Source organism: Gavialis gangeticus, unplaced genomic scaffold, assembly GCF_001723915.1.
Source record: "Gavialis gangeticus isolate Ggan-Ray unplaced genomic scaffold, GavGan_comp1, whole genome shotgun sequence".
Classification (NCBI taxonomy): domain Eukaryota; kingdom Metazoa; phylum Chordata; order Crocodylia; family Gavialidae; genus Gavialis; species Gavialis gangeticus.
In genome coordinates, this window is record NW_017729019.1 from 8,584,484 (window position 1) to 8,601,191 (window position 16,708).

General features: G+C 53.0%; 2 protein-coding genes across 5 annotated transcripts in view; one reads left to right on the forward strand and one right to left on the reverse strand.

The window, feature by feature from the left end:
• The window catches only part of CUNH1orf186 (chromosome unknown C1orf186 homolog), a 20,811-nt gene extending 14,487 nt beyond the window's left edge, over nucleotides 1-6,324 (forward strand). For all 4 annotated transcript variants that reach the window (XM_019514005.1, XM_019514006.1, XM_019514007.1 and 1 more), the window contains exons 5-7: nucleotides 636-749; nucleotides 1,702-1,763; nucleotides 2,713-6,324. In XM_019514005.1, coding sequence (XP_019369550.1) covers nucleotides 636-749; nucleotides 1,702-1,763; nucleotides 2,713-2,919 — 383 coding nt within the window. In that variant the 3' untranslated portion in view covers nucleotides 2,920-6,324. The remainder of the gene's footprint in view (nucleotides 1-635; nucleotides 750-1,701; nucleotides 1,764-2,712) is intronic.
• A 2,490-nt stretch (nucleotides 6,325-8,814) lies between these two features.
• AVPR1B (arginine vasopressin receptor 1B) lies at nucleotides 8,815-14,348 on the reverse strand. Its single transcript, XM_019513742.1, has 2 exons — nucleotides 13,484-14,348; nucleotides 8,815-10,522 (listed from the first exon to the last, which is right to left on the reverse strand). Exons 1-2 carry the CDS (start codon nucleotides 14,346-14,348, stop codon nucleotides 10,215-10,217), a joined length of 1,173 nt encoding a protein of 390 aa, XP_019369287.1. The 3' UTR covers nucleotides 8,815-10,214.
• Between the last annotated feature and the right edge of the window lie 2,360 nt (nucleotides 14,349-16,708).

Sequence of the window (16,708 nt, forward strand, 5' to 3'; positions counted from 1 at the left end):
CTCTGACTGCTGCAATTCTTTGTGTAGTATCTGAGTGGCTCTTTCAAACGTATGATCGATCTCTCTGGAGGAGTGTGTTGATGAGTGAAAGCCGTTTTAAGACTGGCAAGGTGGCAATCCTGATTGCTCTCCTTAGTGCAAATTTGGTGGTATCTGAGGGCTTGGCTGTGTATCACAGCTTTCTAAACCCAAAAGCTTGCTAAGAAAATTTTTTTTTCCAACTATTTAAGTTGGTCTAATAAAAGATATCAGTTGCACCCAAAAAACCTTGTCTGCCTTGGTAGAAATGGGGGTGAGGAGAGGAGCTTTCCCAGCATCTGGCTGCTACATGCCTTGCTTTACCCAGAGCTGGTAATTTTCCCACCTGTAATCAGTGGCTGCCAGTTTTCAGCCACATTAGAAACATGTATATGGGATTCTGGTTCAGCCCTCTGAAATGCCCTTCGAAGTGGCAGCAACCTGAAAAGCTCCAAAACACCCTTGTGTATTGCTGCACCACAGCTTGGGGCACCTCTCGTTGTCCTGGCCTCGTGATCTGCTCCTGCCCTGCAGCCCAGGGCCTGTGAAACCAGTTAGTCCTTGTCATTGGTATCCTGGATTGGCTGAGAATGAGCAAATCTGTCATTTCCTTTCAGACAAGCACTCCTGTCACAAAGAGGCAAGGAGCAGTGGCAGCACAGAAGCAAAGCAAGAGCCACTCAAAACACCTCCGGCAGCAGCAGGGGACGCGCCAAGAGTAACCTATGAGGGTAAGATTGGATTAGTGGGGCCAAGTAGATGGGTCTTAAGGCCAGATCCCCAGTGGTCATAAATCCATGTTGTCTCAAAGGCTGTGGTGGACTTGACCAGCTTTTACCAGCTGGACACCTGGCCATGAATACCTGCACCTGCAGGTGGGTTTCCAGGAAAGAGGAGATTTGTGCCTCTCCCAAGGGGAATGATGGTGCCAGCTGCAGCCCTGAATTTATACCTCAAGGAAAAAAATATCCTTTATTCACTGTGCAGTGTAGTGGCTTTCTTAACGCCTGTCTCCCAAGCTCGGCTCTCATCTTCATTCCAGGGGATGGGCTTTTCTTTACATGGTAGCAGTAGACCTGGGCAGCAGCAAATGTACGCTGGATGCATGAAGGGAGAAAATGACCTATACAACTGGACACCATACATTCCCAGCCTGTGCCCCTCTCCCCACCCCTTTCTATTTGCCAGGCGAGGTCTTTGCTGTTTGCTCCCTCACACAGGTGGATCCAGAGGGTGGGGGGGAAGCGGGGCAGGATGGTGCTTTCCATGGTTTCCATCTTCATGCGATTGCTGGGAGCCCACAACATCTGACACCGATTTTGGCCGATCAGTAGTGACGCTGTATGACCATGACCCTGGTGTGCTGCAGTGGGGTGGGGTGAGGGGCCAGTGACTGAGGATGGAAAAACTGTCTCCAGTTTAAACATTTTGTCAGCAGATAAAAGATACCGCCCGCAAGCCCCATCTGGGACTCGTATGAGCTGTCTGACAGGCACCCACGAAGGGCAAGGGAACCGAGTGCTCAGACTGCAGCTTGATGTGCTGTGACACTGATGCAGAGATAAGCCCTCTAGAAGAGGGATCCTTATCTGTCCACTGCTAACCCTGCTCCCCCTCCTCTGGTTACTTTCCCCCTTCAGTGATGGCAGAGATAAAAATCTTAAAATCTTTTTCTTGCTTAAGATGACAGTGAAACCTCCTCAGAAACATCCGAGGACTCAGACAGCAGTCCCTCCGCCGGGCAGGTAATGGAGCAGCATTACCTTGTATTTGTATATTATTATTTGAGACGCAATTCCCAAGGGCCGATCAGGTCCTGGCCCTGCTTTGCTAGATGCTTCTGGCACAAAAGCCAGGGTTTTCCGAAATCTCTGCACTCCAGCTCTCCTGGAAATGTGACTGCTTATTTCATGGCTAAGTGGGAATTCCTCTGGCCTCGAGTAAGCAAGAAGGTTTCAAGCCACCTCACAGCTTCTACACAGCTAAGGGACTCCTGAGGGAGATGGAGGCATTGTCATCAGTGCAGTTACCTGAAGGAAAGCTAGGCAAAATGGTCACAGGAGTACTGCAAAGGATGATGCAGCAAAATGAGGGAGGGGGTCAAATTAAATGCCCCGGGAGGGTTTTTTGGCTATCCTGCTTGTGGTGACTTTGCCAGGGGTCCCCACCAGGACACTGGCTTTCTTACAGTGGTGTGTGGGCTACCAAGAGCTTCCTGGTGAACGAGACCTTTGTGATCCTAGTGTAGGGCAGAGACTGGGGGGGCTGAGGTGGGGGCTGTTTATGGAAACACACCCAGCCCTGCATTGTAGGGTGGGCTTGTGAGGTGGGTCCATTGTCTGTGTGTGTTTTGGGGCGGATTTGTGCTGGTGTCCCTGTAAGCACAAAATGCAACAGAGTGGAAGGGGGGCCCTGTGATCCCAGGGCTGCCTGGCATGCTGACATTTGTCCTGGCTGATTTGAAATCCAACGTCGATGGCGGCAAAATCCTGAGCACATTTGCTGCGTAACCTCCCTAATCTCGTAACCACACCGCTGGGACCAGAATGACCGTTGTTGCCTGCAGTGTGCACATCTGCCTGCATGTGCCAGCAGGATGGGGACGGTGACCCACAGGGCGTGTGGAGTGTAATGATCCACTGGGCCCGAAGGCCTGGCTGAAATCTGTTCTGGCTTCTGTTTCCCATGCTTCAGGGCCCAACATCACAGGAAGGCATCAATTACACCACCCTCCTCTTTGCAGCCACGGGACGTGGCACAGGCTCTAGCGGGGACTACGAGAACATGAAGACAGCGACAGATTACGTCAACGTGGATCCCAAAAAGCAGAAAGTGGATTTCTGGGTCTGCTCGAGCCCTACAACCTCCAAATCGATCGAATACACTGAAGTGAAGCTGTGATAATGCAGCTGGCCAAGCTCTACAGGGGCAGAGCTCCTCTCAGCTGCCTCAGTGGCACCTCCACGTCTGTTCATAGAGCCATTTTCCTCCGCACTGCAACACAGTGCCTGCCAAGCATGGAAGCAGGAAGACTTATCTTCCTTACCCTGCCTCCTGTGACCGTGCATGGTATCTTTTTCTTTCCTGCACTTGCTAAGCTTGGGGCCTCCAATACAATGCAAGAGTGAGTGTCACCAGCTCTGAATGCTGTATGGAAGAGAAAGCATGCCTTCCCTCAGCCTTGGATGCACTTTTCAGTTTCCTTGAATGCCCCTTGTTCTCACACAAGGGAAGGAGCTGATAGGACCCCAGTGCTTGTAATCAAGCATCAATCCAGCCTCAGAGAAGAGAAGCCAAAGGAGCTGAAGCACTCCTTTGACTTACGCACATATAATAAAACCCTTTGACATCCATTTCCCAAACCTGCGTTGCCCTTTCTATTTGGGAAGGGCTAATTGTTTTCCTTCTTTCCTTTAACTTTTGAAAGCCCTTGACTACTGAGAGGAAGCTCACCCTGCATTTCTGCAGGCAGTCGCGCTGGGCCAGAGGACAGGGGCTCCCCTCTGAGTGGTCTGGAGCATCCCCTCCTTGAGGACAGAAAGCTGTGTCTTCATCCGATATGCTCATGATTATGTAGCCCTCTATTTAGCTGCCTTAGTAGCTGGGGCCAGTTCCCAGGCAGAACTCATTAGGTACGTGCAAACAGTGGTGGGAGGCTTTGGCGGCACTGAGCAGGTTGGGGTTGTGGGGACCAAACATCCCTTGGAGAATAGGTGGGATCTGCTGTATAAGCTTCTTCCCCACCTGCAGTGCTAACTGGAGTCCTGTCAGAGCCCAGGGCTCCCTAGGAGTATTAATTGCTTGAGCACAGTTGCTGGCACTGGAGGCAGGCGACCTGCTGGGAATTTCCCTCCCCACCTTATGTCATAACTATCAGCACAGATGGTGAAAGGGGGTCAGGGTGTGCACCACTACAAAGGAATATAGCAACTACCGGCCTCGATCAGGCCACTGGTCAGTCTGCTTCAGTCCCCTGCTTCCGGTCTGATGATTGATTGATTTTTGCAGAAGCTCTTTAACAATCAAGACATGGGCTTCAACCAACGCTTGAATCTGCAGAAGCACCTCTGTTCCCTAGGGACGATGCCACGCTCTCATCGAGCAGCTCCTGCTAGCCTGTCAGCTGCTGGCACAGGCTGAGTTTTGTAGCTGCCTCTTGCTTTTGTCCCACTCTCTGGGAGCTTGCTGTTGACTTCAGTGTGAGTGAGAATGTGCCAGGATGGCGCCTACGGTAACGGTGTGACTTGTGTCTTGATTCAAAGCCTCCCGGAGTTCTTTCATGACAAGTTAATTTAGAAACAGAGGCCGGACCCTTCTGAGATCATCAGCTTTTAGAACCAGCTACAGGCAGCAGGTAGAGAGCTCCCTTCCTTCATCCCGTCCTGCGCTGCATGAGAGCAGGAGCGCTGTTCAGGCTCCATCTGCACTGGCTTTTTGTTTCCTGCTCCAGCACATAACCCTCATCGCTGAACTAATGACTGCGAAGGAGCCAGGCCTGCCGGTTCATTAAGGCAATCACTATATTCCTTTAACACCCAAAGGCTGCCCTGAAGCTTTCAGGGCTGGGTCTCAGTTACACAGTGTTGCCAGCTCCCTTGATTCTGATGCTAATCTTGCCATTTTCAGGCTTTGGGTCCCAGTAGTTGGAATCTTGGTCCTGTCTTTTGTTCAAAAAATAAAGTCTCCAGCTCATATAGCAGAGGTAAGCTGGAGCGCACAAATTGAGTACACCTCAAACAGCAAAACCCAGAGGCCAACAAAAAGCAAATATTGGGATCTTTGAAGCAAAATAACATGAATTTTTAAGCCAATGGCATGCTTTGTTGGGGGAGGGATCCTGGCTTTCAGATGTTTGGGATGGGCAGGACTGATTGCGCTAGCAGTGTCAAGGGGTGGGTATAAATGTAATTGGTATAACTGTCATCAAAGCCTCCTTACCCTGCCAGAGGGATGCAACAGGGCCTTTGGGTAAATGTAAATCAGGCCCTGTATGTTTTTATATGATATCAGTAGCAGCCCTAGCTTTCTGGGACCAGTTCCTCAACCACTGTAAGCTGGGAAACACCATTCACTTCAGTGGAACTTCTGGGCTTTACCACTACTGAAAATCTGGCCCTTGGCCTACACAGACAAAGTTAAAAAATTACAAATTAAAAGCTTGGGGCTTTGGAAAGGGGAGCATAACATGTGGGTCTCTCTGTTACAAGGCACAGCTGCTGGGGGAACAAAAGGAGCTTCTGCAGGAAGGCAGCATGCTTAGAAATGCAAAGGTGCAGAGTGCGAGTACAAAGGGCTCCCTCTCCACAGACCGCTGACCACTGGGGAATTTGGGGTTCACAGAAAAGGGCTGGAAATCAGTAGCCGGTGATGCTCGGAGCCAACTGTTGTTTGCAGAGCTGTCCAGGGTAAGCCACCTACAGTACACAACAGGGAGAAGCTGTATTAGGCTCGCAGGACCCAGGGTGCTGCCGCGTGTTCTCGAGCACCACCTGCTGGGACGTGTCTCTCTTAGACACACAGACAGACACTACTGTGTGCTACGGGATGGACTTGGGGGCACATGTGGCACATCTAAAGATGCACCGGTCTTCGGTGTTATGCAGTAGAAAGGCTGGATGGTGGAGCTCCTTGTCGATGAAGTTCTTGAAATATGCAGCCACATGCAGAAGGCAATGCGCTCGGAGTGAGCACACCAGTGCCCGTACCCTTGGCAAGTGTAAAAGCCTACATGACTCTTAACCGCTATCATTATAGTCCAGAGCCACTGTGTGTTTGATACCCATGGCTGCTTTCTGCTTATCACAGGCTTACCGTGCTTGGCTGTCTTCAACACGTCATCTCTGCAGCCAGAAGGGACAGGCCAGCTTGCCATCTGCAGTCTGAGCCTAGCCTGACCTGACACACCCATGGAGCAGACCAGATGCTGCCAGGGGGGCCAGGTGCTTGGTATCCTTGCTCCAAAGCAAAGCACCATGGAGACAGTTGAAGAAAGCTAGTTGCATGGGCAGGGCATTCTTCTCTCTTCCAAGTATTCTTCAGTATGACCCTGATACAGCAAAGCACTGGGAGATGTGTTGGACCTTGTAGGAAGGTGCCCAAGTCCCAGTAGCAAAGCACTTAAGCTCACGGTTCACTACGGAAGATGAGCGGAAATGTAAGAGCTTGACTGAGTGGAGAGGGAGTAAGTACTGTGCTGAGCCGATCAGTAAATTAAACCATATATGTGGTAATGCAATGGCTCTGTCTGCCACATAACACGGTTGCCTTGGAAAACAGCTAAGGAATAAATACTGATCAACGGCTGCAGGCCTGTGGATAGATGATTAATTCTGTTCTCCTGCGAGCTGCTGCTCAGACTGCTGAGTCTTCCTTGGGGTCAGTTTATTTTGCTGTGGCTTAGAAACTGGTGAGGAGCTCCCTGATAAGCTTTCACCGGCTCGAGTGGTGCGGTGGTCTGCAGATGATGTGTGCCATGTCTCCTAGCAGCTGGCGGGGTTTGCAGTGACTGTGGGGGGACTGCCACCAGCCCAAGGTAAATGCCAAGCAGAATAAATTGCAGTATTTATTTTTATAAATGAAAGGGCCTGAGGCAGATATTGATTTGCGCAAAGTGCCTGAGTTCAGAGGTCCTTGCTCTCCGGACCCTGTCATTCTGAGTTGGCCCCTCTAGGAGAAGCCAGGGAAGATCTTTTTTTTAAGGTGGTTGGAAATGATGCTAAATCCCATGAGAAATGGGCTGAAGTAATGAAAAGGGGAAATGTCAGAAACCGAGACTGATTTGCAGGCTATTTTCTTTCTTTTTTTTTCCCTGGAAGACGCAGTAAAAAAGCAAGACGTGGTGTAAAGGAAAGATAATGCTGGTAGGAGTCAGGGCAAAGGCTGTAATGCTAACAGCTTACATTACTGAATGTAGGGTGGGGTTTTCGAAGGAGCCTAAGGGAATTATGTTCCTAGGAAATGGGTACGTCTCTGGCTTAAGCACTTACACAGCCCCTACTGCAGGCACCTCGCAAGCCTCCTTGGACTTGTCCTTACAACACCCTGCTGAGCTGGGCCATTGCTGTGGTTCCAGTGGGGATTCAGGGAGCAAGTGATCTGGACTTGTCCACTTCAAAATCTTTCTCTACACTTTAAAGGCAAGAGAAAAAGGTCAAAGATTGAAGGTGATTTGCGGGATCAGAGACAGACAGAAATCTCACTGGCTGTATTTCCTGCTGTGCCCTGGTGAGGACAGCAACGGTCATTACCCTCGGGAGATTTTTTTCTCTTTAGCCTAGGATGCTGCAGAGCCAGCAGCGCATCACCGCAGGGGGCAACACTGCCATTCACTCCGTCCCCCTGACTCCTGCTTGCTGCCACTGCTAGCGGCTCGCTTCAGTGGAGCAAAGGAGGAAGAGAAGAATGCAAACCCCTGAGCCCAGACAAAGGTCTCTAAAGGCCACATTTACTTGAAAAATTGAAAGCAGCCTTCAGCTCCAAACAACAACACAGCCCTCCCGGGGCTTCTGCTGCAGACTGGAAAGAGGAAACTTTCCTGTCTGCAGGGGTGAGCAATGGTTTCCTACCAAGGCACCAGAGCCCTGTTTGTAAATGCGTGTGTAGACCGAAGCGGCGTTGCAGCACTGTACAATCCCTGCTTTCATCAGATAGCCTTGTAGGAACAGAATGTTATCACCATGATCCTCTCACACTGAGCATTCCCCGGGGGGGGAAGAGAGGAAAGCATTGTTATTTAGACTCTGGGAAATGATGATGAACCCCAAGAGAACTGGGCCTGCAATATAAAAAAAAGGTAGGTGGAGTTCTCCAGAGATAATGGGCCTTAGCCAGTCGAGCAAAGTGGACTTGCTCTTGATGAAGGGTTGATCATGGAAGCACAGCATAAATGCAACTTGGGTAAGGATGTATCCTTTGGCAGTGTGAGTTTTGTTTGCTGCACACTAAGATGAATGCTGCTTTCTGATATTTTTCCCATTTGAAATTGCCCCAGATCTCAGCAAATAAGAAATGTGGCTGGTAAAGGCAATTCCACTCTTCTGATGATTTTGCATTAAAAATAGCTGTCGAACTTAATGGAAAATGCACGTTCCCGAGGCATGATGTTACTCACAACTAAGCTGAGAGGGCACTGGTGCTAACTCTCATAGAAGTCCTGGTTTGGGGCCTCCAATTACTAGAAACAATATGTCCTCAAGCAGTGAAAACCAAGTCCACCACTATATAAAGGGATTTCATACGATATGGTGACTTTTCCCAAGGTACAGCCTGTACCCCCTGGACTCAGTCACCAGGGCTGGAAGGCATCATCTCAAGCTGCTGAAGTTTTGCTAGTTCGTTGCACAATGCATAGTCTGGAAAATCCACCAGCAACATCTCCCGGAAGAGGTAACTCAGGAGAACAGGTCTTGCAGAGAAACTTGAAGAACAGCTGTGTTTGGGGAGACCCTAAGCTGAGGTCTGAGCTGTGATGGTGGTTTTGTGTAGCCAACATAACCAGGGCCCAGGAGAGGGTGAGTCTGGCTAAGCTGGAGTCTGAGTTTTGCATGTGGGGCAAGGTTTTGTACTGGTCTTAGACTCAAAACAAGCTGCGGCCAATCTCTGCCCACCTCCTCGTGGCACTGGACGCCTCTCCCAGAGTGACTGCAGCCTGTGAACTGTAGGGTCCCCGTATGCCAAAAGCAGGGAGCCTGTGCACTATAGAGGCTGCAGTAGAAGCCAGGCAGCGACTCCACTGCTGATCCGTGCCCTGGAGGAGAAGACTCCTCTTTCCCCCCATGGGGACACCCTCAGCCTGGGTGCTCAGGCAGCATGCCTGTTCCCACCACTGAGACCTTTGGGTCCGGTTTTATCCCGTCCATAACACCGTGGACACTTTCCAGGACCAGCTTCCTACCCACAGCACCATCAGGGCCATCCAGCAACCTTCGGAGAGGCTGGCGAGCTGAAGGAGCAGCCTCGAAGTCAGCCAGAGGAGAGCGCTACAGACAGCAGCTACTCTGTGACACCCCCACGGCAAGGGCAGTGACACAGGCACCCCGGGGCAGCAGAAAGCGTTGCGTGCCCACGCTCCGGCAGAAGGCAGTGCTGCACAGAACTGTTAAGACACACGTGTGCAAGAGGCTAACAGTTTGCAAGATCTATTTTGACTCGGGAAAGGCACCTGAGCTCTGGCTGCCTCCCACCAGGGAAGCCACACGGGAAGCTGTCAGTGACATGCCACGGTTTTTAATGAGCTTTGGGGCCGGCGTAGCTGAGCTGCGCCACAGGAATTGCAATCAACAGCTTATTAAAAATGAACTCCACGAGATGCAGCCACAGCCCTGGGAGAGCGACACTGAGGGAACCGACTGCGTTGGGAGCAGCAAGGTAATTCCCATCATAGACGGGCGTTGGGGCCTGGGCAAAGCGGTGGGCGATGCGGTCCCACGATCCCGGGGCACCCCCTTTTCCTTCCCGCGGCGTGGTGGGAGAGCGTTCGAGGCGACTCCCGAGGCAGGACTCTGAGCCCCGCTCTGGACCTGTGGTGGAGGCTGCCCCCAGCTCTGCTTGGGTCCCTGGTTCTTCCTCTGGGGACTCTGGGTTGGCTGGACGTGATGAGAGCTGCTGGGCAGACCCTTGACCCTGCCTGCCACTCAGATGCCCAGGTGGGAATGAGCTCACAGGCCCTGAGGGCCTCAGTTTGGGCCCGTGCGGCTGGGGATTACAGGCCTGATGTTCCCCTTGGTTTGGGCTTTATAGCAGCATTGCTGTCTGGGTGCCTGTGAGAGGGGAAATGCCTCAACCATCTGCACCCCTTGCCTGTAGGGCCCATATCCGGTGGAATAATGACCTCAAGCCACAAGCACTTGGAGCACTGTGTGTCACGGTGGTTAAAGCAGCTGGTAGCCAGGGGGGCGAGGGGGATGATTAGCCAAGGGCAGGGGAGCAGCAAGTGAGCACTGGGTACCCAGGTGAGAGAAGAGGGGTGTGCCCACCTGCTGTACCAGGGGAGGGTGAAGCGAGATGGGGCTTTACTTGGGCAGGGGCTTTGGTGATCCAGTTGCCTTCATGCATTTGCTGTTAGAACAGCCTGGAAGCAGGAGTGGGCTGAGACTGGCATCCGTGAGGCTCATTGCCCATGTTCCTGCCACACACAGCCACCACCGCCCTCCAGCATGGAGAGGAGTGCGCAGGCTGCCCCGGGGGGCCCAGCCCCTCTAGAGCACACTGGACTCAGTCACCACGTCCTCGTAGGGCTGGTAGAAGTCTCTCGAGGGCCCCTGCTGCAGCGGGATCCCGGGAGTGGTGCTGGGGTGGCCGTGAGTGAGGATGGTGGTCTTCCGGCTGCAGAGGCTCCCATTGGAGACCTGCCTCTTAAGCCCTGGGCGGAGGCGCGTGCAGCAGGAGAGGGAGCGCAGGGCATCGTGCAGCAGGTGCCTGCTGAAGAACATGTAAATCCAGGGGTTGCAGCAGCTGCTGAGGCTGGCCAGCAGCATGGTGATGGTGAATGCCGCGTCGCTGGAGTCTACAAAAGGAAAGCAGCCCTGTTAATTCTGCGTTGTGCACAAGGCGCTACCCTGCCGTGGGTGAGACCTTGGTTGATTCCCGGCTTTGATGCCGGCCTCCTGTGTGAGCTCAGGTGAGCCTCTCTTTCCCCTCCACGTTCCCTCTCACCCCTTTGTCTGTGTCCTTTATTTGGGGAGTCAGGTCTTTGCAGCAGGGTCTAGGTGTTTGCATTCGCTCTACAAGCTGTGCCACTGGCATCAGCAGCCCACTCCTCGGGAGAAGCACTGCCAGGCTCTAGAAAGGTATCAGAAGCCGGACCGCAGCAAGCTGGGTGTTGTTCTGTCTGTGCCACTGGTGCAAGAGCTATTGCCGGGGCTTGGGCATCATGATGCTCCAGTCGGGGACAGGGACCTTCATTCAGGCATGTGCTACGCTGCCAGCCACTGTGAGCCCACTTCCCACTGCCAGAGTAGTGGAAAGGGGTTTTGGCCTTAACAAGAATCAGGACCAGAGTCGTCTTTCTTTCGTGAAGGGAAAACACTCCAGAAACGGGACCCGATCCTGTTCTAGCCACATCCACAGAGGTTTACATCGCTGGAAGGGAGCTCAGAATCTGAACCCCTGGTTCCTGCACATATCCTCTGTGAGCCAGCATAGCTGACTGGGAGATCTGATGCATCAAATGTGCTTCCTTTGTCACTGCTGGGGTCTGAAGCAAATGATGGACAAAGCCTGAGAAAATCAAGCCTCAGGGGGGAAATAATGGAAAGCCATTCAAATAATCTCCTTGGAAGTTTTCAGTGGCTTCCATATAAAGGCTCAGTACTCATGGATTGGAAATGGAAATGTTAGTAGCCACATAAGAAGATTAAAAATTAAGTTCCTGTATTATCCTCTCATATCTGAAATCTGAGACTTGAGCACATGTAACTAGGCAAGGGCTCCTTTCATTGAAGCAGTGGCTAATTATGTTCCCCTGAGCATCTAGTATGTGGAGACACCGAGTAGACCTTCAGGCAAGGGCTCAGTGGATTTCGGGCTTGGATGCTGGGACAGTTCAGGGCCAAGGCTGTTTGCCCTAAAGGTGGAAATCCCCCTTTGCTGACAGCCAGCACAAGACTTATGCACCACTTAAAAAGCACAGCTGTGCCCCTGGGGCTGGGCTGCAGGCATGTACTAGCTTGTTGGACCCCAGCAAATTTCACTCTTTCTGAACATCCAGGGTACAGGATGGAAGGCATTAAGGAAGAGACGTGCACCTCACACAGAAGACAAGCCCTGCTGGCTTCTGTCAGATCACTGCAACTGTATTTTTGTACGATTCCCTAACTTCAGGTGCCTGCAGCCTCAGATTGGGATTTCAACTAAGAAAGATCCCACACCTGCATTTGGAGCCCTCCCTCTAAAAAACGCTGCTCCCTTGGACACTCTTGGTGAAATGCTGTGCTCTGCAACAACCCTGGTGAAAGCCACGCGGAAACAATTTAGAGCCGATGAGTTGATCCTAAATGTTGCGAAGCACAGAAAAATTGAGGTGCTACAAACAGACTTTGCCTTAGGGATAACAGAAGTACTCTGCATTGGGATTGCTGCTGGGATGCAATTTTGGTGACATCTCAAAATAGATCAGATGAAAACAGCCTTTGAATGGATTATATAATCACCTAATCTATTAATAGATACAAAGTTATTAAAAAGAACTGACATGCTGGAAAACACATCTCGGATCGGTTTGGAAATCGCTTGTAAGACGCAGCAAGTTGCGGGATAATTTTTCAGCATCAGCAAGGGCACAGGCTAAAATAAAAATGGTTGAGAACCACTCCACTAGGCATCTATACTCACATACACACACCATACGTGCTGATTTAAAAAAAAAAGAAGCTAAATGAAGATGAATGATTATCAAATCATCAGTTTAATATTATTCTATATGTCTGAGAGAGACAGAGGGTCCCGGGCCTGCCAGGGGGTGAGAGTGCCCATCTCGTTCTTCTTTGGCAGCACAGTGTGTGTAGATCAACAATTCTCAGCCCCGGCGCTGTGGCACCCTGGGGTGCCCGGAGACCTTTTCAGGGGTGCTAGGCAACGTTCAGTGTGCAGACATAAATCACAAGCTAAACCCAGAGATTTCCAACAGGAATTTTGCCCTGCCCTTTCTGAGCTCTTTCCAACAGAAGAATCCCTCTAATATTTTTCTGTAGTCAAAAACCAAAAGGAGTGAAAGCTCAGAGCTGGCATTTTCTAAGGGTGCCCTGGCACTAAGGAGAGGGCTTCGGATCTGAACTGGTTGAGAAGCACTGGTATAGACAGCCTTTGGGCTGGGAGCCCCGTGTACAGCGCGTGTCTGTGTAGATGGGTCTCTGGGGGTTGGAGCCCTGCGTAAAGGGGATGGGTGAATACGTGTGTGTAGATGGTCTATGGGGCTTGAAGCCCTACGTACTGTATTTGTATACGGTCTCTGGGTACTGGAGCCCTGTATACATGGGTGCATGTGTGTGCGTGCATGCCTGTGTAGATGGTTTCTAGGGGTCAGAGCCCCGTATACAGGGTCTGTGTGTGAATGGACATAGTCTCTGGATCCCGGTGTACTGTGTGCACGTGTGCATGCACACGTGTGTGTAGATGGTTTCTAAGGGTTGGAGCCCCTGTGTAATGTGTGTGTGTGCATGCACATGTGTATGCAGACAGTTTCTAGGGGTAGGAGCCCTGTGTATGGGGGTGGGTGTATATAGACAGGCTCTAGGGTTTGGTGCCTCTGTGTGTGTGGGTGGCCAGGTGCCACCTGCCCACCCTGTGTGTGCAGGGAGGCTGTGGGCAGCTCCGTCCCACTGGAGTGGGGTGCATTGCCCAAGGCTGAGCCCTGTGACCTGGGTGCCTGGCACACATGGGCGCATGTGTCCATGGGCTCTGCTGCGCCTCTGCCCTCACCCATGCACCCCCCGAATGCCCCCTGCCCCCACTAGCCCCCCACACTCACCCTCGCCGGGGGCGCCAGGATCCCAGACGGCCCAGAGCTGCACACTGAAGAAGGGTGCCCAGCAGGCCACGTAGGCCAGTACGATGACCAGGGTCATGTGCACGGTTCGCACCTTGGCACGGGACAGGCGATGCCCACTGCTCACCCGCGCCGCACCCCCTGCCCGCAGGCTGCGGCCCACCCGACGGCAGATGAGGCTGTAGCAGGTGGCCAGGGCGGCGGCAGGCAGCACGAAGATGGCCAGCGCTGTCCAGGTCACGTAGGCACGGGCGCCCCAAGCCGGGGCAAAATGGGCCCAGCAGTCCCGCACGCCCGAGCCGGGCCGCACCTCCCTCATTGAGAAGACAAAGAGCTGCGGGGTGCTGAGCAGGGCGCTGAGTGCCCAAGCAGCAGCCGCAGCCAGGTGCGGCCGTCGGGTGGGCTGGCGCAGCGCCCGCAGCGGGTGGCACACGGCCTCGTAGCGGTCCAGTGTGAGCGCCAGCAGCACGTAGGTGGAGGCGAACATGCTGAGCGCCTGCAGGTACTTGACGGCGCGGCACAGCACGTCGGGCCCCGCGAAGCGGAAGGTCAGCTCCCACAGCAGCTGCGGCAGCACCTGGAACAGGGCCACGGCCACGTCGCTCAGCGCCAGGTGCAGCACGAAGAGGCGCACCCGGCTCAGCTGCTGCCCGCCCCGACGGCGGCTGCACAGCACCAGCAGCACGGCTGCGTTGCCCAGCGCCGCCGCGGCCAACACGGCGCCCAGCACGCCCACCTCGGCCTGTGCCAGTGCCTCGTCCCGCGTCTGCAGCAGCAGCAGGAGGCTGAGGTTTGTGGATGCCCCATCGGGGCCCGGGCTCACCCTGCTGCTGCTGTTGTGCTCCATCGCTGTCACCGCCTGCCTTGACTCTGCTTCACACCTGCCTCTCCTCCTCCTCCTTCCTCCACTGGCTGCCACCCCCAGCCCCTGTCCAATCTGGTCTGCCCCAATCTGGTCCCACCCTGCATTCAAGCCCCAGTGCCACCTGCCCGACAGGGCAGTCCCTGCCCGCAGCCTGCACCGTATGAGCTGCGGCTGGCTCAGCTCTGGGTTTTATAGCCAGGGAGCTGCCTTGCCCAGCTGGCTTTGCTCCGCCTCTGCTGGCTGCATCCCCAAAGGCAGGCACTCCCCAGGTATCTACCAGGGGAGAAAGCCCCCCTACGCCTTGGGAACATCCCCCATCTTGGCTTTCCTTGCCCCACAGCTCAGGGGGGAAGAGGAGGGGGGGAATGCCTGCTCTGCCCCACCAGGCACGCTGGGGAGTTGGAGTCTCCTCTGTCTGCAGCTCTCGCTGTGGCCCCCCCTCCGGTGATCTACAGCTTTTCCAGCAAGAGCACTGGCTTTAGAGCCTCTCACCACCTCCCCGGGGAGCTGCACAGCCGAGAGAGCCCCAGAGTGGGATCTCAGGCCTGGGGCCACAGAGGTAAGGAGACCCCCTGGTCTTGGTGGCAGGTAGATGCCACCCCCAACAGGTCCCCAGGGTCTGATCCCGCTCAGCCAAGTCAGCGGAAAGGTTCTGTCATATCTGGATGCTCCAGGAGACCTGGGATCTCTCCTGGGCTCTGCCCTGGGGAAGGTGATGCTTACCTCTGTATTGGAGGCCCCAGCCCAGCCTGGTGAGTTATCTAGCCCAGTCCTGCATCTGCAGTTCCTCAGGCACCTGCCCCCCCGTCCTTGTTACTCAAGTGGCTTCTTCTGAGCAGAGCAGCTTCAGTTGTCAGCAGTAAGCAAGTACCCCCCTCCATGGAAAGGCTTGGAGGGTGTGTGCTGTGCAGCGCCTGCTGCGTGGCTAGAAGAACCTCATGAAAATTCATGGGAGAGGAAAATCAGGGAACCAGGCAGAGAGAAAGATGAGACAGAAGAAACGCACAATAGTTGGAGGCAACAGGCAGAGTGGATTAGGCATTGTGCGAGTTGATAGAGATGGAATAATTTTAGTCAAGAGGCAAAGGACGTTAGAATCTGAATGCTGATGATTCGGATGATGCAGCAGCTGAAGCGCTAGGAGGGGAGTGCCTGGTCCGTGCCTGCTGACGTACGGGAGGGAGAGTTGTGCTCCTGGCCTTAAGGCATGGGGCTGCGGGGTAGGAGCTCTGGCATCTACTCCCAGCTCTTCAAAAGGTGGCCTTGGACCAAGCACAAAGCCACCCTGCCTCTATCCTCCATCTGTAAAATGGGTTAATAACAGTGTCCTGGGGAGTCTTAATACTTGTAGTATTGCAGTTGGTTGTCTGTTATTATTTTCTGAATAGAGCTTTGCAGTTTACCACTAACGGGCACAAGAAGCACACCGAGGACCTAATCGAAAGACATTCATATTCAGGAGTGACTCTCTGGACACAATGTGCACATCCTAATAAGATGCATGTCTGGATGCTGGGAGCTAGGGAAAGAGTCATATTACAGAGAGAAAAGTGATTTTTTACAGTTTATGTATGGATGAGAGATTTCCTGGCAGGCAAATAAGAAGTGCAATAAAAGAAAAAGCAAAAAGCAATGAAAAGCTGAAGGCACGGATGGAAAGGGAGAGTCTGAGAAGCAAGAAACATCCAGAGTTTCAGGGATTGAGTCCAATCTCATGGATATCCCTTAGGTTCTGGAGCTATCCGTTCAAGGCGGCGTCATTACTTTTACACCAGGCTAGTATTAGTAGACAACATAACGTGCCTTATGAGTACACGGGTCTGTACAGAGGACTTCAGCTAATCCACTAATGCTTCTTTGGAAGAGGAAATCAGAAGTGCCACGACTGCTCAGGTTAGCGACCACTCTGCGGTCCAAGGTGCGCGTGGCATCGTTGCACTTTTATCCTAATAACAAGAACTACAGGGGGTCACTTGGCAAAAATACCGGGCTTTTGTTTCATCTGTCCCTCACTATTGATGCCTCTCTTCACATTGCAGCGAGTGCCATGCAGTATAGACGTGCTACCAGCTAGCTGCAGACTGCTAGGATACCAACGGGAGTCAATCCACAGTAGCTCGGAGCTCAGCCAAGTGTTTACCTTGTGCTCAGGCAGATTCTGCAGCCCCAGCAAGCTCCATGCTGACACAGGCAGGCTGTTGCTGTTACCCAGCCCGCCTCGTTTAAAAATAGCTGCGGTATGTCTGCACCCTGTTTCAGGTGCAGGGGTAGCCATAGAGAACCAGGCATCCTATCTTGGCTGTGGCATGCCAAGCTGGTTCCCCCCCAGCCTTACTACTTGA